Below are 26,988 nucleotides of genomic sequence, written 5' to 3'. Positions count from 1 at the left end.
TACTCAGATATTTTGAGTTACTGAATCAGTGTTTAAGAATTTATAAGGGCAGATATGAAGAGGTGAGGGTGCAGAGGTGGGTGGATAGAATTCCTCCAAAACCAGAGAGGCTGAGTTTTCATATCTGTCACACAGATGGTCACCTCCTTTCCATCAAACAATACATAATTCTTTGCACAGACAATGAACAAGCCCAGCAAAGGTCCAGCCTCCTAGTAACTCAAGAGCATCATCCACCCATAAATCTATTTTCAAGACCAATTTTTATTTATAGAGAAAATCAATATGTCTTTTCTTCTGAGAATCATCTTCTTTGAAGAACAGAGCAGAGATTTTCAGGGAGATTTAGACTCTACTTTCTAGGCTCATCTCTTGACACAACCTTTAGAACAATGGGTTTTTCTGGTTGAAGAAATGATTTCTTGCTTAATTTCAGAGGAATCTGCAAACATTAAGCAAGTATATTTAGATGTAGTAAATGAAACTCGAACAACAGAAAGAATCGGAAAAAGTACATTTCAGACAATAAAGCTATACAAACAAGTAAAAAAATACTTTCAGCCTCTTGTGTCTGGGATTCCTTAGCTACCTGATCTTTAATCTCTTGTTTTTTATAAAGCCACAGATATAGAGCTCTAAAACTGAAGAAGCCTAACATTGCACAAGTGTCTCAAAACAGAGTCTTTGAGTGAGAAGATAGTTTTCTTTAAATAGGTTCCTCAACTAAATGTAACTACCCACAAGACCTTACTTTTTCATAAAGTGTCCTGACCTGTGTTTCCTTGCAAGGATGGAAGAAGAAGTTCTGCAGTAATCTGATGAGAGCAAGTTTCATGCTCATGAGAGCAAACCTCATGCCAATGCAGTTTCTGGGTCCATTTCCAAAGGGCATGTATATGTAAGGATTGATGTTCTCCTTGTTCTTCTTACTGAACCTAATTTCACAATAGTAGATGAAAACAAGTTATTGAGACATAAATCTATGAAACCTACATAATTGGGGTTGTCTCCTAAACATTCATAAGAAGCAAAACACAGGATTCTTTTGTGGAATGGTCACTGAAATCCTTCTGTGACTTTGCTTATAAGAATTGAAACCTACAGAACTTTTTCATTCTCCTTACACTAGAGGAGCTCTCTGTCTTGTTAAGATGTGATGAATGCTATTTAAAAGAAAATATGTCTTTAAATACTAAAATTAGATTCAGGATTGTGATCCATACACACTCTGAAAAAATTAGAAAATGAGCATATAAATGAAGCAAAGTGTGTTCCTACCATAACTTCCACTCCTGCATTTCATATTTTTATTGATGAAGGAAGAGAAAATTCTCCCACCATGATTACCTCTCTTCTCTATACTCCTTTTTTTCTGGATCTTATTGTCTCCCTTCTTTCCTCTCTCCCTTCTTTTTCCCAATTCCTCTCTTCCTCTACCTCCTCCTCATTCATCTATTTTCTCCTTCTCCTTCTGTTTCTGCCTCTCTCCCCCTAGAATATTATCATTGTCTTCTGAGTCTGTCTCATAAGTTTAGAAATAATATCTGGAATGTTGAACCCAGTTTGTATTCAAATTGAGCCCTAGTTTTTTTTATTACTTTAAGGATAAAGTGTTGATTTGGAGAAAGTGATAATGACATTGTGATTGTTTTTAAATGTATTCTTATATATTTGAGAACATTTTGGCAAATTTACAGGTGATTGTGATTCAAAGTAACATGGAATCTCTTGGAGGGTGTGTGGTGTGTGAAGGGTCTGATGAGGTTGGTTGATAATTGTTTGAGCAGATGATGAGCAGATGCGGAAGCATTGAAAGTGTTTTCCAAACTGCTGTCTGTAGATTATGCTTGTGTGTATGTCAAGAGTCCTCCATACCACACATATTTGTAATTTTCCTCATCCTGGTCTAGTCCCTGATTCACCTTAAGCACGTAGTATCTTATCATGCCTCAGTGAATCAAAGAGATGTGTAATCTCTGATTTTGTATCTGTGAAGTTCAAAAGTTGGAAGTGCTGAAATTGGAGGAAACTGGCATTGAGGAACTCATAACCAACAAGACAAGGTCACTCTAATCAAGAACTGCAACATTAGGGGCCAAGAGAAGTCTTGATCCCATGCCACTGGACCCCCTAGACACTACCCTGAAAACTTTCTCTATTTTGCTCCTCAGTACAACAACAGGAAAACAGTAACTCTTTCCAGAGTGCAAACTGTGAGGTTGGATCCAAATTTTCAGAAGACCAAGGTCAAGACATATTTAAGGATGAATATCTCAGGTGTCTTGGGAGCAGGTTACTTGGCTTTGAAAGAGTCATCAACTGTGGAGAGTATGAGAAGCTGGCCCAGAACACTCCAGAGACAAAACTCTGAGGAATCTGAGCTCTCTTTATCTTCAGTGAGGCTGCTTAAACTATCTGGGTGGGGGGTGGTTCTCAGGCCTTAACTTGTATTTAACAATTGTGCTGGAGGAACCAGAAAGCAATGTTTAATCAAGTGGAAGATAGAAGGGCTTCCTAAAGCTGGTAGAAAATTCAAGGAGCTATAGTGAACAGGACAAAAATCCTAAAACGATTAAAAAAGATAAGCACCTAAAATAAGAGACTGGTCAAGTGGCAGAAAGGTTTATAGATTACTGTTAAATAAAATAAAAAACAGTTTAACATCAAATGAAATGTGATAGCATTTCAGTCCTTTAAAACTACACATTTATATAAAAATATCCATACTGAATTAATCACATTAATAATAGATAGGGCTTATCTTGATGTTCTAGGGCCTTAAATGGCTATAGTCATTTATTTTTTCTAATGTTTGTTTTCTAAAACAATTACCACTTTGTAAAAGACTTCTTAAAATGTTCTTAAAACAAGAAAATTTTAAAATCATATGTATGCCATCTGCACTAAAAGTCCTCAGAACATGTGTGAAACAGCCTCTTAAGGGTGGATTTTTTTCTCAGGAGCCTTGTACCTTTCAGGGTAGAACTTTTCAGGTTCTGGCCAGTACGTGGGGTTTTGATGAAGACTATATATTGGTATAGCCACGTTAGTTCCTTTGGGAATGTGCACCCCATTGAGTTCAACATCTTTTTTACAGACTCTCAAAGTTCTCTCGGCAATTGGATATAATCTTAGAGTTTCATTCACCACCATGTCCAGATACTTCATCTCAAATAGTACATCATATGTAACAGGTGCCTGGAAGAAAGAAATTTTTGTAAATTAAGATTTGGAAATGACTTAAAACTCTGTTGACACAGTACACTGATGTTTTCAGAGCTCCTCAAATAACTCATATTGGTAAAATACCATAGCATTTACAAAGCATTTAATAACCATCATGATTTTAGAACTGCCCAATGGCAAACTGAGATGCCCAGAGATTTTAACTTTCTTCTCCCATCCAGGTGCCATTCAGTCACCTTATTGGGAAAAGTCTCATCAATCTCCTGCTGAAGCTTCTTCTGGACATCAGGGTGGGTGGCCAGTAGATACATAATAAATGAAAGAGTGGTGCTAGTGGTTTCATAGCCAGCCAAGATAAAGATAATAGATTGGGCTGCAATCTCCAGATCAGATAGACCTAAAAGGCGAGAAAAGACAATTTGGTCTAAGCAGGTTCATGCACACTTTACAGTTTACATGAAGATAAATCAGAATGATGATCCAAAATCCAATGAGGAAAAACTGGAAGAGCAATTCATAATATTTCTCATTCTGCCACCACCCCACCACGAACACAACTGGGTGATTTCAAGGGACAGTATGGATGTCAAACAAACAGTATTTTTCAACTGTGCCTTGCATATCATGAAAGTTGTTTAGCTATAAATAGTGGGTAGCACTCTTCCCCTGGGAAAAAAATAAACTTACTCTAACTAGAATGTAGGTTGAAGAACCTTGAAAGCATTTGCAATACTGGTATCTTTGCAGGAAAAATAAAGGCCATGATTGACAGAAATATACTAAGCCACAGAGAAATTTTTCTGCACAAACTGTGGTCCATGGACCAGCAGCATGGACAGCTTTAAGGAGCTTATTAGAAACACAGAGTTTCAAGCTTTGCTCTAGAGCTACCAAATTTAAATCTGAACTTTCATGAGATGTGGTCAACTCTGTTCACAAATTAGCCTAAGAATCATCAGGTAATAGAAGACCTAGGGCACCAGTCTTAAAATTGGATGATCTCAGGGTGTGCAGAATCTATACAGAGAAAAAAAATCTCTGAAGAGTAGTGATTAACCAGAGTCTAATGAGTGGTATTAAAATCACACAAGAAAGAATGTGTTGATACAGGGTATTAGGCAGAAGCCATAGGACGATGGTGTTCAGTGAGTGGATTTAACATTGCTTATCAATCTTGGGCTGAATGTCATCTTTCCTAGTACACATCCCCTCTATTTGCTGAACTTCATAATCATCAAATGGCCTTTGTGATAAAAGGTGTTGTTTCTCTTGACTTTTCTCCTGAAAAGTCACATTCAAGTATTCATCTCATTGATTAGAGAAATGATTATAATTTGTTGATACTCGAATACCTGAAAGAAACATGGTATACTTTCCAACCATGTAATTCATAACAAAAAAAAAATGCAAAATAAGTGTGAGAAACATCTACATGGAATTCTAGCTTACAGAAGGTTTCTATGATGCTATTGTGGAAAAACTCAAATTGAGTTTTCCCCACTACTGGTATAAACCCAATGATTCTGAGATGAAATTGGATTGTAAACTTAAGTTACAACTGTTCAGTACAATCTGGTAGCCACTAACCATATGTGTCTATCTAAATTTAAATTTAAATGAATTAAATCTAAATAACAATAGAAAGTACACTTCTTCAGTAACATTACCTACATGCCAAAAGCTCCATAGCCACGTGTCCAGTGCCAGAACCCTTATGTTAATGTGTCCAGAACTCTTATGTTAACCTATGAACTTAGGGGTAAGGTGACTTATCTGTGATGGTTCATTGATTATGGCAAATATATCATTTTGGTGAGGGATGTTTGTAATGGGGGAAACATATTAATTTAGAGAAAAAAATGGATAAGGGCAATCTCTACGCCTTCTTCTCAGTTTTGTTATGAAACTAAAACTGCTATAAAATATAGTCAATTTTAACAATCAAAATATAAGATGAGGAAGAGGGGAGGGAGAAGGAACAGAAGGAGAAGGGAGAAGTCGTTAAAAGACTTAAGCCCAAGAGAATTTGACCATCAAAATAAAAAATGATAGCAAGAGAATAAATTCAAAGTATATAACATCATACTGATATAAATAAAAATGGAACTCTCTTACAATCTAATACCAACTCATAAATGTACGGTGGGTGATAGAATGATAAAGACAGCAGTTTGTAAACATCATAATTCAAATGCTTTATATCAAAAATCATCCATGTATGATAAAACTAGTTGGTGAAAGTATGCTGAGGAATAGGATGTTTACGCAGTTTAAGAGGTTTCCCTTACAACATTCTTATGAATTACATGGGGAAAAGTTAATCTTAATATCAGATTAAGCTAGTGAACACATTTTCACCCAGTACTGCCATTGACCCTCACCACTACTGGGACAGTGAACCTCCTGATCGGATGTGCAAATGCAAATATCCAGGCAGAGGTTCTGATTCAGTGCATATGAATGAGACTGCGAATCAGCATTTGTTCTGATGTTGATGGTAATAAGAAAACAGACTAACTTCATGACTGAAATGCTTTCTCCTAGTTTCCCTTCAATTTTTGAGCCTTGTTACACCTGTATGATTCTAGACAGTACTTGTGGGCACCATTTGCAATGTCCAAATGTGTATCTTCCTGCATTTTGGTTGAAATATATTTTCTCTAGAAAACATGTATATTTTCAGGATAACTTGCTTATTTGAATTTCCCTGCAATTCACCATGAAACATTCTTGGTTACCTTGGTAGGGCTCCTTGTCTTGGGAATTCTGGGAATCAATCATTAACTGGAGAAAATCAATGCGGTGCTGGAAGCAGAAATGGAAATGGAAATGACAAAATCAGTCATAAAGTAGGAAGTAAATCTGGAATGTAGCATTTCACCTCCCTTCTTAGAATATGGCTCTTTTAAGTCCAGAAGTCTGGCTAGGGTTGCACAAACCACAAGTGAACAAAACATGCATGTATAAATCATGGAAAACAGGATATTTTCCTGAGAGAAATCCAGCTATGGTGTCCAATATCTGTGGTCTTTGCTCTCCCTAATTCTGGGTTTGTTTTCTTTTCCTGTCACACCGGCTTGCCCAGAATGTGGTCCTGGACTTAAATTTTTTTAGTTTGCCTTCATTCTTATTCAATGGCCACACTGAATACACTTGGTAGTTTCAAAGATGATTAGTAGCTTTTGTTTGTGTATCATCAAATTCTCCATCCATTAGGTACATGATTCAATCTTCAGTCACACTTGGGGATGGCTGTCCTGCCTCCCTGACCTGGAGACATTTTTGTGCTGATCTCCAGGCAAAGCAGAAAGCAAAGCTGGTTAGCATATCACGTTGATGGTCATGAAGAGCACAGCCTGATTGTGGACGGGAAAAGACTCAGATTCTACACACACATACTTCACCAGGTGCCCAATAGGACCTTCCTTTGAAGAATGTGCCAACTAAGATGTAAAGAGCTTGGAATTGTAATGATTGTTCACCAGTCTAAGATTTGGGGAATACTTTTTAACAGTAAAATCATTTTGAAATAGGATTTTTATTTTGACAGTTTACTGAATGAAAGGGAAATAATAAGGTTTTTATTTGAATGATATTTCTTTCAAGACATAACATCATGTCTATTATTGTATCAAACATTGTCAATCTTACTCATTATCAATCATTTTAAATTTGATTTTTATTCTAACCAAAATGTAAAAATTCTCCAGTGCAAATCTTAAAGTATTCCATCAACTTTAAAAAATGCACAGAGAGGGACTGGGGAATGAAGCCCAGTGATTCAGTATTTGCCTAGCATATATGAGGCCTTGGATTCAATCCCCAGCACAATTTACAAAATTACATGTACATTTGTATATGCACAATTCAGATGTACATAGCAAATAAATGATCAGAAAGCGAACATTGTCATGTCACCACCACCAGGTTTTACCTTTTCTTTATTTTCTAGGCGTTTTTGTTTCATCCTCATTACAGCATTTTTAAAAAAATCCAGAACACTTTTTGAAAACTCGTAGACACTTAATGCTTGAAACACTGGTCTAAGGAATGGAAATATCACTAGAAAGAAAAAATAAAGAGAAACCTTGATGAAAAGGCAACATCCCAGGAGCATTGATCATTTTCTAAAAAATAAGAAGAGAAAAATCATCAGTTTTCTCCTCCAGAAGCCATTGCCTCTGTGGCCTGTACCTGGTGTCTGGTTCATGGCTGAGCAAGGGCACTTCATACATAAGGTTGCAGCCACCATAGCAGGGGATCAGTGGCCCCATCAATGCCACAGGACTGAGAAAAGGAAGAAGATTACATTTCCTTGCCCCTTACCCTTTTGTGTATTGGAATAGGGTTTCTGGGTAAACCAGTTCATAGTCTATGCTATGTTTAATTATGCATTCAAAGAAAAGTAGGCAGGATAGGTACAATTTGGCCTATGTTCCTCAGCTGTCAAGAAATAAAACCAGAAATAAATAACAGATGGAAAATCAGGAAACTCAGACAAAAGTTGCAAATTAACAATAAAACTTCCAGATACAACTGACAAGCATGAAACATGGTATCCAAAGGCAACTAAAAGTTGTTTCTAGATGAATTAAGGTGAAGACATGTTATGTCACACTTAGGAGAAGTAGCAAAAGTAGCGCTCATAAACATATAGCTACAGATGTATAGGTTTTATAAAAGATAGTTCTCAAGTCAATAGTCTAAGTTAAATCATAAAATGGTGAAAAGGGAAAATTTAACAAAAGGCAAGCATAAGAAAAAAAAATCATAAAAACCCAAGTTGAAACAAATGAAATAGAAAAGAATTATAATTGACAAAAACAAAAGGTGTCTATAAATCACCTTACCCCTTTGAAAATATCATAAAAATCACCTAACCATTAGCCAGATTGACCAAGAAATACAAAGGGATAATAGTTTCATATGATGATATTTCCTCTCAATATGTACTAGAAGTGTGCATCTAGATCAGAAGGTATATTTACTTTTATTTATTTTGGGGTCCTTCACACTCTTTTTCAGAAGGTGTACATTTCTACCTACAATATGTAAGAGAACTTTTTCTCCACATCTAACCAGCATTTGTTATTTTTTCATTCATTCTTTCTTTTGTTGATAATGGTCATTCTAACCAGGGTGAGATGATGTCTTATTGTAATTTTGATTTGCATTTCCTTGACACCAAGTGATATTGAATAGTTTTTTCATGTATTTTTAAGTCATTTGTATTTTTTTTTTTGAGAAATAACTATTTGGAGCATTTTTCTATTTTTAAACTGCATTACTTGGGGGTTTAGTCATTAAGTTTTTTAAAATTTGTTATATTATAAAAATATATATCATTTATAAATGTAATACTCTATAGATATATAAAACATATTTTATATTAATCTATTTTTAATCTAAATGATTGGAATATCTGTACATCCAGATTTATTTCTATATTATTTTGAATACCTGAGATGTGCATTAAATCTAGGTATTTATGTATTTATAATATATATTATAATAAAAAACACATACATACATATATACCCACACATACATATATGCCCAATGGAACATTCATCCATAAAGAAGAATGAAATCCTGTATTTTGTAGCTAAAGGTGGATGGAATTAGAGGACGTTCAGCTTACAAACTAAACTAGACACATCAGTACAAGTACCACATGTTCTTTTTCATATGTGGAATGTAAATATTTGACCTGAATGTATAATAGTGATTATTAAAGGTTGGAAAGAACTATGGCAGAATGTGGATAAAGAAAGGCTCCATTTCATTTGTGTATGCTGTGTATATGTATTGAGACATCACATGGAACCCCATTTATTTGCATAACTCATACATGTTAATGAAAAAATAAAATAAATATTAAAAAAGAAAAGAATAGCAAGAGAAATGAAAGGAGAATTTATTACGAACATTGGAGAAAAATTATGAAAGAATTCTAACAATTTGATTGTTCACATATATTTGTGCAGAAAATCCTAAAAGACTCAAATTACAGAAATTGATTGAGAAGTAAATATACAGCCTGAATAAACTTGTAAAATGTAATATTATTGCATTAGTAATAGAAATTTATTTACAAATACATGCCCAGATCTGGATTGTTTTAATAGTAGATTCTACAAAATAAAGAACTAATACCAATTATTCACAAACACTTCCAAAATTAAAACAGCATTTCTGAATATAATCTAAAAGGCCAATATTACCCTAATACTCACACCAAGCAAAGACAACACAGGATATAGTTGTGTAATACACCAAATCCATGAAATAAAAAATCAACACAGAGGATTGTTTCAATTGATGCAGAAAAAACATTTGATAAAAATCAAAACCAACCTTCCCCCCAGAAAAATAATCCTCAAAATCATTCTTTTGTAATGAACCCTCAGCAAATTAGGACTAGAATGAAATTTTGTAAACCTGATAAAGAATATCTATGAAAACTTGTAGCTTAACAATTTAATAGTTTCACCCTAAATCAAGAACATGACAAGCATTTCTCTCTCACCACTTCTCTTGGAGAACTGTAAGTAATAACAAGTTCACCAGCATTTCACGATACAAGATCAATACACAAAAATAAACTGCATTTCTCAACACTGTGATAAGCAATCCAAAAGAAAAACTAAAAAATTAAAAATAATTCTATATCCAATGGCATTAAAAAGAATAAAATACATAGGAATCAATTTAACAAAGGTGCAAGACAAGCACAATAATAACTACAAAATATTGTTGAAATAAAAGAAAGAGGATCTACATGACTAGGAAAAACATCTCACGTTTGTGGATGAGAAAACTTAATATTGTCCAAATGGCAATAGTATTGAAATTGATTTGCAGATCCTAATAAACTTTGTAACAGAATCTTAGCTGGCTTCTTTGAGGAATTGGCAAGTTGATTTAAAATTCACATAGAATTCAAAGGGACACAGAATAGCTAAAATGATGTTGAAAAATGAGATTAAAGTTGTAGGACTCACATTTCTTGATTTCAAAACCTACTCCAAAGCAAAAATAAAATGTGGTCCTAGAAGACGGGTAAACATATAGATGAAAGGAACAGGATTTAGAGTCCAGAAATTAACCCACATGTCTATGGCCCATGGAATTTTGAGAAAGGTGCCCTGGCCATTGAATGTGGCAGACACTCTTCAAAAAATGGTGCTGGAACAACTACATAGCCACATTCAAAAGAATAACATGTTGTCCTCACCTGGCTCTGAATGTAAAACTTAAATTAAAATGGTTGGGCAACCTTAATATCAGAGTTAAACTACAATTTTTAGTAGTAAACAATAAAAAGTATGTAAGTCCATATGGTTTCAATCAATTATTATATTTGATACTTGAAGCACAAAAAATAAAAGCAAATAACATAAATCATATATCATTTAAATGTTAAGTTTCCAAGACCTGTTGAGTTTCTAACATTTATATAAATGGCATCAAATTGCATGCATCTACTGTCAATTGCTTTTCTTTTGTGAACACTACAGCTTTGAGATTAATACATTTGAAGATTTTGAAATCCAGCTCATTCATTTTAATGGTTGGAATATGAAATACCTCCCATGATAGGAATAAACTTCAAAAAACTAAAAACTTTGTGCTTCAATGGACACTATCAAGAAAGTAAAAAGATATCTATAGAATAGGAAAAACTTGTTACAAATCATAATCTGATAAGAAACTGTGTAAGCAATACATGAAGAAGTATTTTTTCAATTAAATTATTTAGAAATTATTTTTCCTTTTATTTTTAATTTGTGCCAATTAGTTATACATGACAGTAGAATGCATTTTGACACATTATACACAAATGGAGCACAAGATTTCCTTTCTCTGCTTGTACATGGTACAGACTCACACCAGTAAAATTCTTAAGCCTCAAAACAAAAAGACAAATACTTCAGGTAATTGTGGGCAAAAGATATGGATAGACATTCTTCAAAATAATGAATCTGAATTATCTTTTCTATGTACATAGATGAACACCTCATAGTGAATCTCCACATCATGTACCTCCACAAGCCTGGCATCCTAATTAGAATAAGGTATACTTTAAGTTTTTATAAATATATCATGCATATCTAAAAAGAACAAATAAAAAAGTGATTAACATTGCTTGTTATCAGTAACCAAAAGGAAAATGCAAATCAAAACCACATAAGTTGCCATCTCACATCCACTACAATGTCTAAAATAAGAGATAGAAATAGGAAGAGTTAGAAAATAAGTGAAGTAATTGGAACCCTCATACACTTTTGGTAAGAATATTAAATGGTACAGCTATCATGGAAAACACTGACAGAAGTACTTTGTAAGGCAGCAATTTCACTCCTGAGTATACACTCAGATGAAATTGAAAAGTAGAGTTCACAAACAAGTTTCACACTAATGTTCATAATGGCACCATTCATAATAGCCAAAAAGTCAAAATAACATAAATGTCTACCAACTGATGAAAGGATAACTAATTTGTAGTATATCTATACAATGAACTATTATTTGGCCATAAACATGAAGTACTGATATATATTTCACTTGGAAACAAAATGCTAAATGATATCACTTTGCATCACAAAAGACCACATATTTCATGTCACCATTTTTATAATGTCTACATCATATGCAAAGCTAAAGAAATAGAAAATTCAGTAGTGTTGGTTTAGGGTAAATAATTTTGAAAGCTGACAGTTAAAAGATAATGAGTTTTCTGAGTTTTGACAATGGTGAGGGCTGCACATATCATTTATCATGCTAAAAATTATTGAACTTTACATTTTAAGGAATCATATAGTATGTAAATAATATCTTAATGAAGTTTTTGTTTTAAAAGAAAAAAAGCAACGGTGATATACATACTAATTATAAGAAAAACTGGATGGAAGACATCTAAACGAAGGGCCTTCTTGGCTTTTTTCACAAATGGATCTTGTGGATTGTTGAGGGAATTGACATTAACTCCAAAACATGTGCTAACGATCACGTCCATGTTGTAGCTCCCCAAAATTCTGAGTAGAGAAAGAAATGTAAAATTTTAATCTGCACTGCTTTACTCTCCTACTACACATGCTGGAAGAAGTGATATGAGCACATTCACACACTGTCAGAAATATCTGTTGATCAAATGACTAGTCCATGCTCCTATCAAATGCCATGAGGCAGCTGCCCCTGTGCCAGGGGAGTTAGGAACACTAAGGTAGTGAGCTCAAGGAGTTCAGAGGCAGAGAGACAGACACTCATAATCAGATAAATTACCTCAGTGAGTGGAGTGCAGATGATAAAAGATGATTAAGTATGGATCTTCAGCAAGACCAAGGTGTTATAATTGACTCCTGGTAGGGGATCCAAGATAGTTGACCTTGACCTAGGTCCTGCCTAAGCACAGTCTGTGCCCAGAGCTGATTCCTCTCTAGCACATCACATAAAAGCAACACCCTGTTCTGAGAGGCAGAAACATTGTCCCCCCTTCTCTGCACCCACTACTACAGCTCCTGAGAGGTCCTGCACTCCAGGACCCAAAGTGGCCCCGAGGGCAGAATCTCGAAAAAGGAAATGAGAAAGAATATCCTCAGTTAAACCATTGAAATTTTTCTCGAAATGTACTTGGATGAGCTCACAACTTGGGGAACATATTCTCTCAGATTTCCCAAGACAGTATCAGTGGTTGTTCATGGGTCAAAATAACCCATTTTATACAACAAATGATATGGTAGTTGTAATCCATATCCTTTCAGGACCTTACCTCTGTTGAGACTGGAGGAAGAAGTGGTGAGAATATTTCATATTTTGTACTTTGCTGATATTCTCAGTGCAACCATAAAGAGATTTTTTGTTCCATATCTTTGCATTGTATCTTTTTTTAAAAATTTTTTTAAATAACTTTTTTAGTTGTAGAGGATAGCATGCCTTTATTGTATCAGTTTATTTTTATGTGGTGCTGAGGATCAAACTCAGTGCCTTACACATGCTAGGCAAGTGTTCTGCCACTGAGCTACAACCCTAGCCCTGTGTTATATATTCTATCCCTGCTTAATAGGTACCAGAGACTTCCCCCAATCCAACATTCCCTAAACTCTACCCTCAACTTCTTAGTGATCATGTTCTTCATTGTAAAACATGTATTTTGACTTACATAATATCCACATTGACGATAAAGCAAATAAACTAATTCTGTTTTTGTACACAGATGTCCCAGCAACCTGCCTCATCCTAGGAGCCTCTCCTCCTTGGGTGTCCCATTGTGGTTGTGACACCACACACTTACTTTTGTCTGGTCAAGGGAGTAGCTCAACAGTGGTAATTTCAGTTCCCTGGCAGGCTGCTGGAAGGTCTTAAAAGAGCTCAGAACCGCAGAGCTGCCTGCTACTTACTCTTTCACAGTGACAGGCTCCCCTTTCTTCACTTCCTGGCTCAGGTACTTCACCAATGCATCTCCATATTTGTTAATGATGGGGAGCATCTAAGCACAAAACACAATCCACCCACAGTTAGAGGAGAATCGAGTCCCCGAGGCTCTGGTTTTCCCAGGATTATAAAGTATGAGATATTAATAATGAATCAAACAATATCTCTTCTAGGACATAAAGACAAAAGATGATTTAAAAATTTTAATTAGTTCTTTTTATTTATACATAACAATGTTTCCTTTTGAAATAATTATAAAAGCATGGAAAAATAATTTGACCTAACTCAGTCCCAATAATTCCTCTTTCTGTCCTCTCTTCCTTGCCTCGGTTCCCTTCCTTCTACTCTATTGATCTTTCTGATATTTACTTTTAGTTTTTTTTTAATTAGGAATTTCAAACTTAGTGGAATATTCTTTGGAAAACTATGATGTTCTCACGTATGTCCCATCCCCAAATCCTTATTTAAGTTTCTAACTAAAGTCCTCTTAGTTTATTACCTCCTTGAGTTTCCCACTGGAGAACACTGGCGACAGCAAGACTCGAAGTCTCTTCCACTCTTCATCCCTTGCTGCAAAGAGCGCTTTTTGCAAAAATCCCAATGGCAAAACTACCTGAAGTTCACAAAGAAAAAGACATTTTGTATGAGGTATGTTTTGGAAGTCTCCACATTGTAGAGAACTTGTTAAACAGGCATCAGTTTTTTTAATCAGTTTTTTACTGAGTGTCTACTAGGGGGCAGGCACTGTGCTAGATGCTCCATAAACTTTTATCCCAAATTCCTCTTCTCTTGTGAGGGTAGAGGGGGTACCCAGCCACCAGATTCATGTTCAGTATTTATATTACAGCTGCTGTGTAAATACAAAGGCCCCTCATGGTAGGTAAACTGTTCTCCCAGGGGACAGAGAGCATTATGACCTAGGGCATCCTATACAGGCAGCACAGGAAAAAACTGATTGATGACAGTCATTGAGATAACCTTGGAAAACTAGGTTGCCCAGACCAGTTATACTTTTCCATATATGTACAGCATGAATATCTTGCAAGGGATGCCAGGATATAGCCACTTAAATATAGTAGCTAATAATTTAAAAGATTAGGAACTTCTTCTCAATTCTTCAAAAATAATGCAATTATATGGAAGCACTTTTTTTTGAATCATCCCCCACTACACACACATGGAGGGACAGAAAGAAAAGGAAAGATAACTATGTTTCCCAGCTTTAGACTGGCCTGTCAATCCAACCTGCTCGAAACTGTCATTCAGCTTCCAACACTGTGTTTTGTTTATAAAGGTATACATCCAGTGCTCATTCATGATGAAAGCTCAAAACACTAGGAAGAAAAAAAAAAACTTCTTCAATCTGAAAGAGACTCTATATACTAAAAAACCCAATACCAACAACAAAGACCTTCAGCTAACATAACATTTACTGGTGAAATGGTGAATCTATTCTCCTAAGATCAGTAACAATTTAAAGTTTTCTACTTTTATCATTCTTATCCAATATTACCATACTGTAAATCCTTACTGGAGCAATGGGCAATGTTTTTAAAAAGGCATGTAAATTGGAAATGAAAGAACCTGAAGTGACCATGTCTTCAGGGGACAAAATTATCAATGTGGAAAATCTCAAAGAATATTTTAAAACTTCTAGAACTAATAAATAGGTTCACCAAGGTTGTAAGATACAGTATTAACATGCAAAAACAAGTTACATTTCTATATAAAAACAAGGTAAATGTGAAAAAGAAACATTAAAAACACAATACTATTCACTGTCACTCCAAAGAAAATGAAACACATTAGGAACAGAAATAAATGCAAGTACAGGAATGCTATGCTGGAAACTATAAAATGTTGATCAAAGATATTAAAGAAAATCTCAAAAAATGGAGAAGCATAACATGAATTAAAAGATTCAACCCAGAAAAGATATAGATTTTATCCAAATCAATCAATAGATTTGATTGAATTCTTATCAAAATCTCACCAAGTGGGTTTTTGCAGACAAGCTTATTCTGAATTTTTATGAAAAATTAAAGGACCAACATAAATAAAGTGGGAGAGCTGGAGATGTGGCTCAAGCGGTAGCGCACTCGCCTGGAATGCGTGCGGCCAAGGTTCAATCCTCAGCACCACATACAAACAAAGATGTTGTGTCTGCCGAAAACTAAAAAAAAATTAAATATTTAAAAAATCTCAATTTCTCTCTCTCAAAGAATAACTAAATAAATAAATAAATAAATAAATAAATAAATAAAGTGGGAGTGAAATAGACAAACTGAGTCAGTCTTAGCAGGTTAACAAACATAAAAGAAAATTAGGAGTTAAACAGTATGATAGTCTCTAATGCTAACTTAACAAACCAGGAGACAGGAGTTTTAGAAGTCAGCTCAGCATTCTGAGGTTATGAAGTCATCAGAAAAACAAATAAGCCAGAGGCAAAGACCATTTAATTACAATAAAACCCACTGAGAGAGGCCACTAGTCTGCCCTGTTCTGATAATAATACTAGGGACTCCCCCAGATGAGGTGTCACATCTTTTTGAACTAAGGGGCAAATGCATGCATAGAAAAGTTAAGATGGTAACTTTTTGGTTTATATATGTATATATTTGTAGATGAACACAATATCTTTATTTTATTTATTTATTTATTTTTATTTGGTGGAGGGGACTGAACCCAGCACTTTACTCTTGTTAGGCAAGCACTCTACCACTGAGCCACACAACCCTGGCCCCAAAATGATAATATATTTTTTCCTTTGCTTTATTAACATAGTCACCATCTCCCAAGGTAGGTACTTAAAATGGTAATGAGACTCATTGCAAGAAAAAACACAATGGAGAGAAGAACACAGGCACAACTAAAATAAAACAGAGTGAGAAATAGACATACCCTCTCAGCTCAAATGGATGCTTGACAATGGTGAAAACAGAATGATCAGAGGGAGGACAGTCTTTCTAAAGATGGTACTGAAACAACTGGAGAGCCACAGGCCAACAACAAGACAACAACAACAAATGAACCCTCACCGTGTTTTACCATGAGCATGACATAGATCATAGGTTTTTATGTAAATTGTAAAGTCTATAACTTTTAGGAGAGAAACAAGAACAACACAGAAGTTAGAGGCAAAGCTTTTCATGTATTAGCGTCCCCCATAAAAGACAATACTTGCTCTTATGGAGACCCTGTTAAGAGGAAAAGACAAGTGACCCATCAGGACTTGAAAAGACTAGCAAGAGGGAGCCTTGGGGATCACTATATCCCAAGAAAGCTGATGATTACATGGATTTATCCACAGCAGCAATTTTGCCCAAATGTACATAGGCACACATGTACACGGGCACATAAAACTGGTAAAATCTAAATAAGTTCTGTGGATTGTATTAGTGTCAATTTCTGGTTACTCTAGTAAGAGGAATAGACTACATTCAGAGATAAATAATATGCTATTCAAAGCATTTCAATTGGGAAAAACATAAGAAAAGTTATATGAAACTTCCCTGAACAGTTTTGGAGCTAATTTCTATGAAGCTGTGATTACTCCAAGACACAAATTTAATCAATAAATATTTGTATTTTTTAAAATGACCTAAACATACACTTCACAGAAAATAATATACACTCAATGAACAAGTATATGAAAAACTATTCATCAGCTCTAGCAATCATAGAAATGCAAATCAAAACCACTATCATGTCACTCCAGTCAGAATGGCAATTATTATGAAAATAAACAACAATAAATTTTGGTGAGCATGGGGAGAATACGGCATACTCATACATTGTTGGTGGGATTGCAAATTGATGCAGCCAATATGGAGATTCCTTGGAAATCTTGAAATGGAACCATTATTTGACCCATCTATCCCTCCCCTTGGTCTATAGCCAAAGGACTTAAAATCAGCATACTACAGGGACACAGCCACATCAGTGTTTTATAGCAGCACAACTCACAATAGCAAAACTATGGAACCAATCTAGATGCTCTTCAGTGGATGAATGGATAAAAAGGGAGGGGGGAATATATACCCAATGAAATTTTACTCCACATTAAAATAGAATGCAATCATGCCGTTTGTAGGTAAATGGAGGGCATTGGAGAAGATAATACTAAGTGAAGTTAGCCAATCCCAGAAAAAACAAATGCCGAATGTTTTCTCTGACATAAGAAAGCTGATTCATAGTGGGTTAGGGAGGGGTTGAATGCAAGGAATGGATGAACTCTAGATAGATGAGAGGGGTTGGAGGGAAAGGGAAGGGGCGGGGGTTAGCAAAAATGATGGAGTATGATACACATCATTATCCAAAGTACATGTGTGAAGACATGAATTGGTGTCAACATACTTTATATACAACCATAGATATGAAAAATTGTGTTATATATGTGTGATAAGAATTGTAATGCATTCTGCTGTCATTTATTTTTAAAAAATCAATTAAAAAAAGAAAAAAGAAATTTAAAAAAATGAATACTTACCGGCCGATTTGTAAAAACAGAATAACATTCTTTCACCAGCACTGTTTTGATCATCTCTGGATCCGTAATAACTAACACAGGCTGTTGACCATCATACAATCTGTGTTGGGAAAGAAGAGCTCATTAAACCTACTAAGCCATATTCTTCAGTTAGAGTAACACCCAGGAATCCAAACTGATATTCCATAATCCATATGCCTGACTGTAGAATGCACAGTGACACTAGATACAAGTTCAAGTTAGGTGATGACACACAACAAGATTCTGACCATATAAAATGAAGCAGGGAAGAGATATTTAAAGATGAAAAAAATTCTTTATAAGAAGAGCCTGGTTGGAGATGTCTAAATGGTGTGTACATATTTTCTACCTCATTCTCCAATAATTTTTGTATTTAAAAATATTTCACAATCAGTGCAGTTTTATTCAGCACTTCTCTAATTGCTAGATATGTGAAACGTTTTTCATATATTCATTAATCACTTGTATTTATTCTTTTGAGAAGGGTCTGCTCAGTTCTTTTGCCCATTTATTGATTGGGTTATTTGATTTTTTGGTGTTTAGCTTATTGGGTTGTTTGTATAGTGTGAATATTAACACCATAAATGAAATGCAGGAGGCAAAGATTTTATCCACTTCTGAAGGTTATCTTTTTATGCTTTAATTGTTTCTTCTGATTTGAAAGTATATTAAATTAGAGAAAAATAGACAAGTAAATTATTAAGTTCTTACAAGTGCTTAAGATACAAGAGATGGCTAAAGTTGTATCAGTGGGGACTCAGTTCTGTGTGCTCTTTCCAATCAACAACATGGCCTTTATGAGCCATGCCAGTTAGGTAGGATGATGTGGCCAGCTCTGCTGTTTTGAGGACTTGATGAGAGAAGATAAAGAGGGAGGAAGAGGCAAAGCCTTCTTCCACTTGCTTATAGAACACAAGAAGTACAATAATACCTCTGGAGCTGCTTTCATCAAGCATTATAAAGAAAATGGCTACTGAAATTAGCTGATTTCACCCTAGCAGATTATGAAGTACATAAGCCCATGGAAACACAATGGTTTAAAATGTACTGGCCATCCATTCTTCAAAGTCAGTAGAATGAGGTAGGCAGAGAAATCCCTGTGTATACTTCTAGTGAAAACTCCTAACTGTCAGGGAAAAACAAATGAAATCCCCAAGACTTCACACTTGCAGAGAAAGTTAAAATAAAAGAAAGCAGAGGTCAAATCATTTTCCAATCTGTTAACCTCTCTCTCAGCCTTTTTTTGAAAAGTACATAATAACCCCAAAATTTATATAAAGGTCACTTTTGTTCAATGTGGCAATCTTGAAAGGAGATTAAGCCATGCATGATGAACATTTTAGGAAGGTCTGACTTAATGCCTCCTATGTGGTATTAAAGGCTTCTAATGAAAAATTGGAAAAGAGGGTAGAGGCTGGGCACTGGAGAGAAGGTGAGGCCAAGAATTTTTGGGTCATCAGAGACTGAGAAAAGTCAAAAATATGACATTCTTGGCCATGAACCTTGACATCTGGTGAAATATGGGACTCTTGGCAGGAGGAGGAGCCTCTAAAAGCTTTATGTAATTAGTTCCCAGTAATAGCTCTGGGCTGGCATTGTTCTCTTGCCCTGGAGTGCCTCATCCAACAAGTCTACCCAAAAGACGTTTCCAAAATACTCACCCCCACATTTTCCCATACTTTTCATGACATTGGACATCATACTGCCAAAAACCCTGGGTGGAGAAACAAGAGAATTTATATTGTTATTTTGAAAATATTGAACCCTGCTTCTAATTCAGGAACCAATAATTAGAATCCCTTGAAATCAGACTGGAATATGGTCCATCACTGGCAAAGAAGAGAAAATAAATGGGATATTAGTGTTGAGAGCCACAGTTTAGTAGGAATGATGCCTGGCATTTTGCTAGAGGGAATGGTTAAAAGATGACCCTGCTCTGTGATTAGGGTGGCTCTGGAATTAGGGTGGATCCCGCTGCCTCTGGCACTCGCTACTTTGGAATTCCCGTTGAGTTCTCTTGGGGTTCAGAGAGAGTTGGCTGCGTGGAGCCCTGTGGAGGGAGTGTGTTCCTGGGAAGTGTGTGTAGAGTGCCGGTGAGAGTTCGGGAATAAAGAGTTGCTGTTTGAACCTACAAGGCTTTGTGGAAGCTTGGTTAATTTGTGCCCAGCCAGACTGCGGCATATTAGAAAAGGGAATTTAGAGTCCATCTTGAATTTTCTTGAAGTATTGTACATATTGAATAAATTATTCTCTCTTTTTTTTTTTTTAGACAAGGTATTGCCATGTTTCCTATAATGACCTTGAATTTGTGATTTTCCTGCCTCAGCCTCCAGAGTGGTTGGGACTACAAGTGTGTGCCACAGTTTCACTAGTTGTCCTTGAGTATGAATATGAAGCAAGTCTAGTTTTCTGTATTATTTTCTCATGTGCATGGACTGTTTTGAAATCCTGCCAACTTTGAATCATTCCCTTCACCTGGATGTGAAAAAATCAACGCTGAGAGAAAGTGAGTGAGTTTCCCAGGGACATTCTCAAGGCCACTTCACTCATTTTTCCTCAGATCTTTTTTCATTTCTCTCATGAATCTCCCTAGAATACTGGGGAAATGAGGAAGTTCAAGCATCAGTCACCTCTAAGTTGACCATGTTGATGTGAGTAGTTTAGCTGGCTATTTCACTACTGTGACCCTGACAAGAATTATGTGGAAAACTAAGATTTACTGGGCTCACATTTTCAGAGGTATCAGTTCATACATCACTTCCTCTGTTGCTGTGGTCTGTGGTGAGGCAGGATAACATGGCAGAAGAGTGTGAAGGAATAAAGCAGCTCAGGACGTGGCATCAGGAAGCAGACAGAAACTCTACTAACCAGGGACAAAATGTATGCCCTGAAGCCAGGCCCCCAGTTACCCACCTCTTCCAGCAACCCACTACCTGCTTATAGTTGCTCCCAGTTAATTCTTTCTGAGGAAATAGTGCAGAGTAGATTAAGGCTTTCAAAATTTAATCACTTTATTTTTGAACTTTCTTACATTGCCTCACACAGGAGCTTCTGAGGGATACCACAATCATAACAGTGATTCTCATGCATGTTGTGGAGTGAGAAAGAATAAGTAAGGATTGTCAAAATGGAGTCACCTTCCGCTTTTCCAGCTCAAAGTGGAAAAGATGGAGAGATTCCACTCCTACCCATGGGAGTCAACAAATTAAGTACTGAAGCAAGATTTAAAGTTAGGTAGTTAGTGTAGTTAGGTAAATTGGCTCTAATATCCAGTGAAATCTAAGATAGAGGCCATGCTGGGAATTACTCAGGGAAAAACAAGGACAACTCATGGAATGTTAATGAAGTCCCCAAAAAGGCCCTAGGCCGAAGTCCACCTGGAAGAAGTATTAATGAATAGCCCCCAACAGATTTAGAAATAGCCCATCCCTTAGAAGTTATAATCCCATCCCAAAAGGTGATAATTAGGCTTACCTGTGTCCCATCCCTCGGGCCTTCCAACCTACATTCCATCACCAAAACTATAAAAAGGGGAAACAACCGCACTTCCACAGATTCCACCTCTTGGGTTCCCTTCTTCCTCCCAGAGAAGTCTTTTCTGCTGTCCTTTAATAAACTTCTAATTTCTACTCTGACCTTGCCTCGGTGTGCTTCTTTGGTGTTATTCTTCAACATTGGGGAAGCAAGGACTCGTCACCGGTCAACAGCGGTAACAGTACTTGCTCTAAGTTTTTTCTTCTAACACTTAAAAAGAAATCTTCCTATTGCTATGTTTCAGGGATGATGTTTCTATGATGCACAGGGAGACCCCCAATTATGTGGATCTTACAGCCTGTCTAGTATACTGTTGATCTGGAAAGCATGAATAGGAAATAATGCCTTTTCAGCAGGAATAGCAGAATGGAATTCTCAGGGGGTCAGGGGGTCTATAATTCTCAGGGGGATCTATAATTCTGCTCAGAATTATAGAATTAGAGTATGATAAATAAGCCTCAGTGTCAGGAAGAGATAATCTGAGCAGAGTGTAGCCTATTTTTTCTGGCCTCTGGTTTTGACCTCATGAACTTCTGTCAGTAGTCAGGCCCTGAGTCAGATATCTAAATGGGTTAATGACAAAGGCTTGATGAAAATTCACATTTCTTGTGAAACATGTTACATTCCATTCAGTTAACTTAAATTTTAATTTTTTTAAATCATGTGATTACTGCTCATTTTATATGTGATACTGCCTTTGTTAAAAACCAATACACATCTTGTGTTTAATTATGTGAAATCCATAGACAAGGGCTACCTTATCCCATTCATACTTATTCGTTGCTAAGACTCACTGCTAGGGTGCTATCTTTGAATGATAAGAAGAAATGCAGAATGCTGTTGTTTCATCTGGTAAATCCTCCAAATATGTCACAGGAAGTAAAACTTGGGTGAAGCCATGGAAATAACCACAGGGTATTTGCACATTCAAAAATTAAGTATGTGCAAATTATTGACTTATGAATGCTTGGGGTACTTCAGAAACTGTAGTTTCAAAGACACTCATGACGATTTTTTATTTACAAAGGAACTCATGAGATCTTGCGAAGAATAGGAGTGTTTGAAGGTGTTTACCATGCTCGCTTTAACAGACTTTTTGCTCAAATACTAAGCACAATATAATCGTCCTGGAAATGTGCACCCAGCAAGTTAAACATGTTTTTTATGACGAATTCAAAGTCTGAACAACATCATGAAGATCAAATGCAGATGTACCAGAGATCCGAGCTGTTCCACTGAGGCTCTTGAAGAGTTGACATCAGAGCTCCAGGGAAAACCTGGCCATGCTCCAGGAAGAACCTGAACATGGTTTCTCAAAGGATAAAAACTACTAACTTTCTCCTGAAGATGGACATTTTTACTGATGACACTAAACTGGCATTTGTACTCAGGTGAAAAAATAGAGGGAGCTCAAGCACACTCACCTTGCGGTAGTACAGAAGAGTTCCAAATAAAGGCAGAGGTGTTGGCCCAGGTATTCCCAGCTTCCTAAATAGCCCATGAGAATAGGTTCCATATCTATAAAGTGAAATAGAAAGCCAGGTCATCCTCATTGTCATTCTATAGATAAGGGCCTGACCAGTCTCTGACTCAGAAACTGGACAGTGAGATAGGTAACATGTAGGTGATACATAACAACAAAAACTCCAACTGACACATTCTGTTTTTCAACACCACTTAGAGATAACTTCCTGCCACAAGAGACACAATGATTAGGTAAAAGAACTTGAGTCTTCATGGCCCCAATAATTGGGTTTGTTCTTAATAAACATTCCCAGGCTTGAATGTGCCTGAGAAGTTCAGGCTGGCATTCTGCAAGGGCATTGCAGTTGCTATGTGTATTTGGTATGGTAACCTTTCCTTAATGTAGAGATTCCTAGCAAAAAAAGGGCCAATGCTTTGACATGACTTTCATTATGAGATTTTGGGTAACCAAATCCATTCAAGCACAGAGTGTCCATTGAGAACCTATGGTAACATTGTTTCTTGCAATTTGGAAATAAACCTTTCATACTTTTCCTTCTTTCTATGCCATGTCTCTGGTTCAGCATTCAGCCCTTCTTTAAATTTGACTTCACATGGATATTTGGAAGCAGTCATAGTATTCTTATTTCTGTTGAATGACAAATGTGACATTAAGAAAACTGGGACTTCCATTTGTGTCATACCAATGTGAGCCATGTTGAGTGTCACCCAAGTCCATTTTCAGACAATCTAAGTGACTTGAGCAAGAAGGAAGGCTGAGTTCCCTTATACTCTTATGGTTCTGTGAGAAATAAATGACTGAGGAATCATCTTTAGGCCATTCCTCCTCTCATTGAGTGCGATCTTCCAACTGCTGATGCTCAGATGGCAGCACAGAGGCAGGCATGTTTTCATGTTACCAAGGCAATCAATCACAAAATAGTTTTGTTTATTGCCTCTATGCATCAACTCTCCTTGTATTAAAACCCACAAAGGCTGGTGCTTCCTTGGGCTAGCCAACCTGCAACACAGATGTGTCATGTTCACAGCCCTGTGCCTGAGGGTTCTGGATCCTAAAATCTTCACCCCATCAGAATTGATAATAGATGAAAGGAAAAATGGTGAACGAGAGATTCCTGGCAGCTACTTCAATCATGAAACAACCAGTTTTGCAAAGATTGTCCCGTAGTAGAACAGAAGAGAAAAGTCTGGCATGTTTAAATAGCTCAACATGCCCAGCAATTCCTTTTAGCTACATGGAAGGTGACCTTCCAAATTTCAGTTACAGTCATGGTGACAGAGAAGACAATATGCAATATAAAATAAGAACCCATAATGTGTTCCAGATAGTTAAATAAGAACTTGCTTCTTCTTTGTAGGAGAATGTTTAAGGCAGTATAGTTTTCACATACTCTGTACAAATCCTGTCATTACATAAAGCAAAATTAAACTACATTGATTCACTAGAAAAGTTCTACAGAGAGAGGATTATGTTGCCACAATACCCCTGACTTAGTACCTTTTCTTTCAGAGAATAAAAGCCAGGTCTATATTTTTATTTTTCATGCTATTTTGATTCCTTATTTTTAAGAGTGAAATTGAGACAAATGTCAGATGTGACCTGTGTGGAGTCTCTACTACCTACAATCAAAATAACCTCTTTCCCTCTGTTTCATGATGTCAGGATCCCATTAGTAAAAGCAATTTCCCTACTAAATGATATTCATTCATGCGTTTATGTTGGAGTGTAAAGGAAAAAAGTAAAGCCAAATTGGCTTTTTGATGTTGTTCAGGCTGCTAGAAGATTTCATATTGAGGGGAAATAAGTCTCTTTATGAGGCTAATATCTCAGAGAGAGGAAAAATAATACAAAAGGAAAGAATAAAACTTCTTAAAATTTCTGTCAGGTATTCTCTGCTCTAGACACTTATCATTTAGAAGGAAACAGTTCTGTGAATTTCAGGGTGAAATAATTGAGTTTTACAATGGAAGGAAGTGTCAGGAGAAAAAGAGGGAATTGTGCAGTCAACCTTCCAGGGAGTCTGTGGGGAAATTGGTGTGTTGTATAGATGGTGCTGGGGGCAAGAGGGGGCAGAAGTCACCACATGCACAGGGGATAGTCCTCTTGCATGTCTTCTGCAATAGGCAGAAATCCAAGAAGATAAAGAGACCAAATCTAAGTAAACTGGGTGTCCCCAGAATTCCCTAAGCTTCAAAGGGACTGAGGTTCCCACTACATGTGATAATAGTTATTAATTATCTGTATATGCTGAATTCTGGTTTATTCCTCTAGGTGCAAACACAGAGCCAATTAGATAACCCCCCAAAACAAATCTCAACACCAATTGCTCTATCCAAAGAAACTCACCATTTTTCTTCAGCAGTTCTGTCTTCTGAATTTTTTTTTTTTACTATGTGGGCTTTCTTTGCCAAAATGTGTCAAGTTGTAATTCAGTGCTAGGAAAAGGAGATGGGGCCAGGCATGCTCAATAGGAACTTTTTAAGGATTTATAGAAATTTCAATTCCATCATCTCTTTTGATTTTTCAAATAGACAAAGAAAAGAGAAACATGATTAGGTCCCCACCACCAGGGTTACAGAGGAGGGGAGGCTGGACAGCTACTCACAGATATAGGAGCACCAGACAGATAGCCAGGAGGACCCAGGTCTCTATGGAAGAATTGGGAATTAGGTCCATCACTACTTTTATTCAGCAGTTCTGTCTTCTGAATTGTTTTTTTCTGCTATGTGGGCTTTTTTTGCAAAATGTGTCAAGCTGTAATTCAGTGAGGCCAATTTATGTGCTAGGAAAGGAGGTGGGGCCAGGCATGCAGCCAGTAGAAAGGCCACCTATGCATCTTCTGGAATTAGAGGGGTCAGGTTTCCTCTTTGCAGTTGGCAAAGAATCATGCACTCTCCTTTTTTTATCTTTTAAACAACTGACTTAAACCAACTTCCTTTGGTAATTTCATTAACTTTTAGGCCAGCACCTGTCCAATGGGTAACTAAAAGAAGAATAAATCTTGGTATTCTGCCTTCATTAGGTATCCTTTACTAACCTAATATTTGTGACTACACAGCTTTGCACAAAACATGTTAATCATTTAAGGAGTGTTTATCTAAAAATTAGCAAAATAAGAATGTTTAGTCCCAAATATACCTAATCTGATACCACCTTGGAGATTGAGGCAAGATTGAAGGAACATTTTATTGTCAGCTTTGGGGGTTTTGTTTTGTGTCGTTTGTATATTTGGTGCTGAGGATGGAACCCAGGGCCTTGTACATGCAAGACAAGCACTCTACCAACTGAGCTTTAGCCCCAGTCCTGATCCTCAACTTTTACAGTAGCTTTTCTTCAGAGCCCCAGAGTGGTGCCTAGAATTTCTCATTCATTTTTCAATTCCTTCTAGAAATGGCAGAGCCTTGTAGACAGATCACTATGAGGAGAGTGTTCCCTGAACAAAAGAAATCATATCATGACATCTACATTTCCTTTCTAGTATCCAAGGTCTGGTAGATGAACATCCTGAGCAGTAAGTAAAAATTTACCCCTTTCAAGTGATTAGGACTTCTCAGGAGCTACCTCACAGTGCTAGAACTGAGATAGTGATCCATGAGACTAAAGTTTGGGCAGGATTGCTTAACAATGCATACTTCTTCCCCACTGCTCTAATTCTTGTATCAAAGCCTTCAGGTCAAGTCCACACCGTAAAGACATTCCTAAAATTATATCTTCCTGGGGTGGATACACAGATTAAAGTTCTTTACTTGCTTTTTACAATTACCCTTTGTGTTTGATTTTGGGGGTGAGTGGCCAGACCTAGATTTTGTATCTGGCCTGGGACTTCTGTCATATGCTT

At 36.4% G+C, this 26,988-nt stretch overlaps 1 protein-coding gene across 3 annotated transcripts; it reads right to left on the bottom strand.

The window, feature by feature from the left end:
- Nucleotides 1-244: 244 nt before the first annotated feature.
- Nucleotides 245-25,915, bottom strand: LOC144374395 (cytochrome P450 3A9-like). Of its 3 annotated transcripts, none has more exons than XM_078037239.1 (13): nt 25,756-25,915; nt 23,089-23,182; nt 19,792-19,844; nt 18,110-18,209; nt 14,120-14,233; nt 13,587-13,675; nt 12,076-12,224; nt 7,121-7,248; nt 5,925-5,991; nt 3,423-3,583; nt 2,972-3,198; nt 773-935; nt 245-442 (listed from the first exon to the last, which is right to left on the bottom strand). In XM_078037239.1, the coding sequence occupies exons 1-13, from the start codon at nt 25,824-25,826 to the stop codon at nt 353-355; spliced, it is 1,506 nt and encodes a 501-aa protein (XP_077893365.1). In that variant the 5' UTR covers nt 25,827-25,915; the 3' UTR covers nt 245-352. The 3 variants fall into 3 exon arrangements, with proteins under 3 accessions (XP_077893365.1, XP_077893366.1, XP_077893367.1); XM_078037240.1 differs by lacking the exon at nt 25,756-25,915 and adding an exon at nt 25,497-25,515; XM_078037241.1 differs by lacking the exon at nt 773-935.
- Between the last annotated feature and the right edge of the window lie 1,073 nt (nt 25,916-26,988).

This window comes from Ictidomys tridecemlineatus, unplaced genomic scaffold, assembly GCF_052094955.1.
Source record: "Ictidomys tridecemlineatus isolate mIctTri1 unplaced genomic scaffold, mIctTri1.hap1 Scaffold_67, whole genome shotgun sequence".
Lineage (NCBI taxonomy): Eukaryota > Metazoa > Chordata > Mammalia > Rodentia > Sciuridae > Ictidomys > Ictidomys tridecemlineatus.
This window is presented reverse-complemented; position numbering and strand designations above follow the sequence as displayed.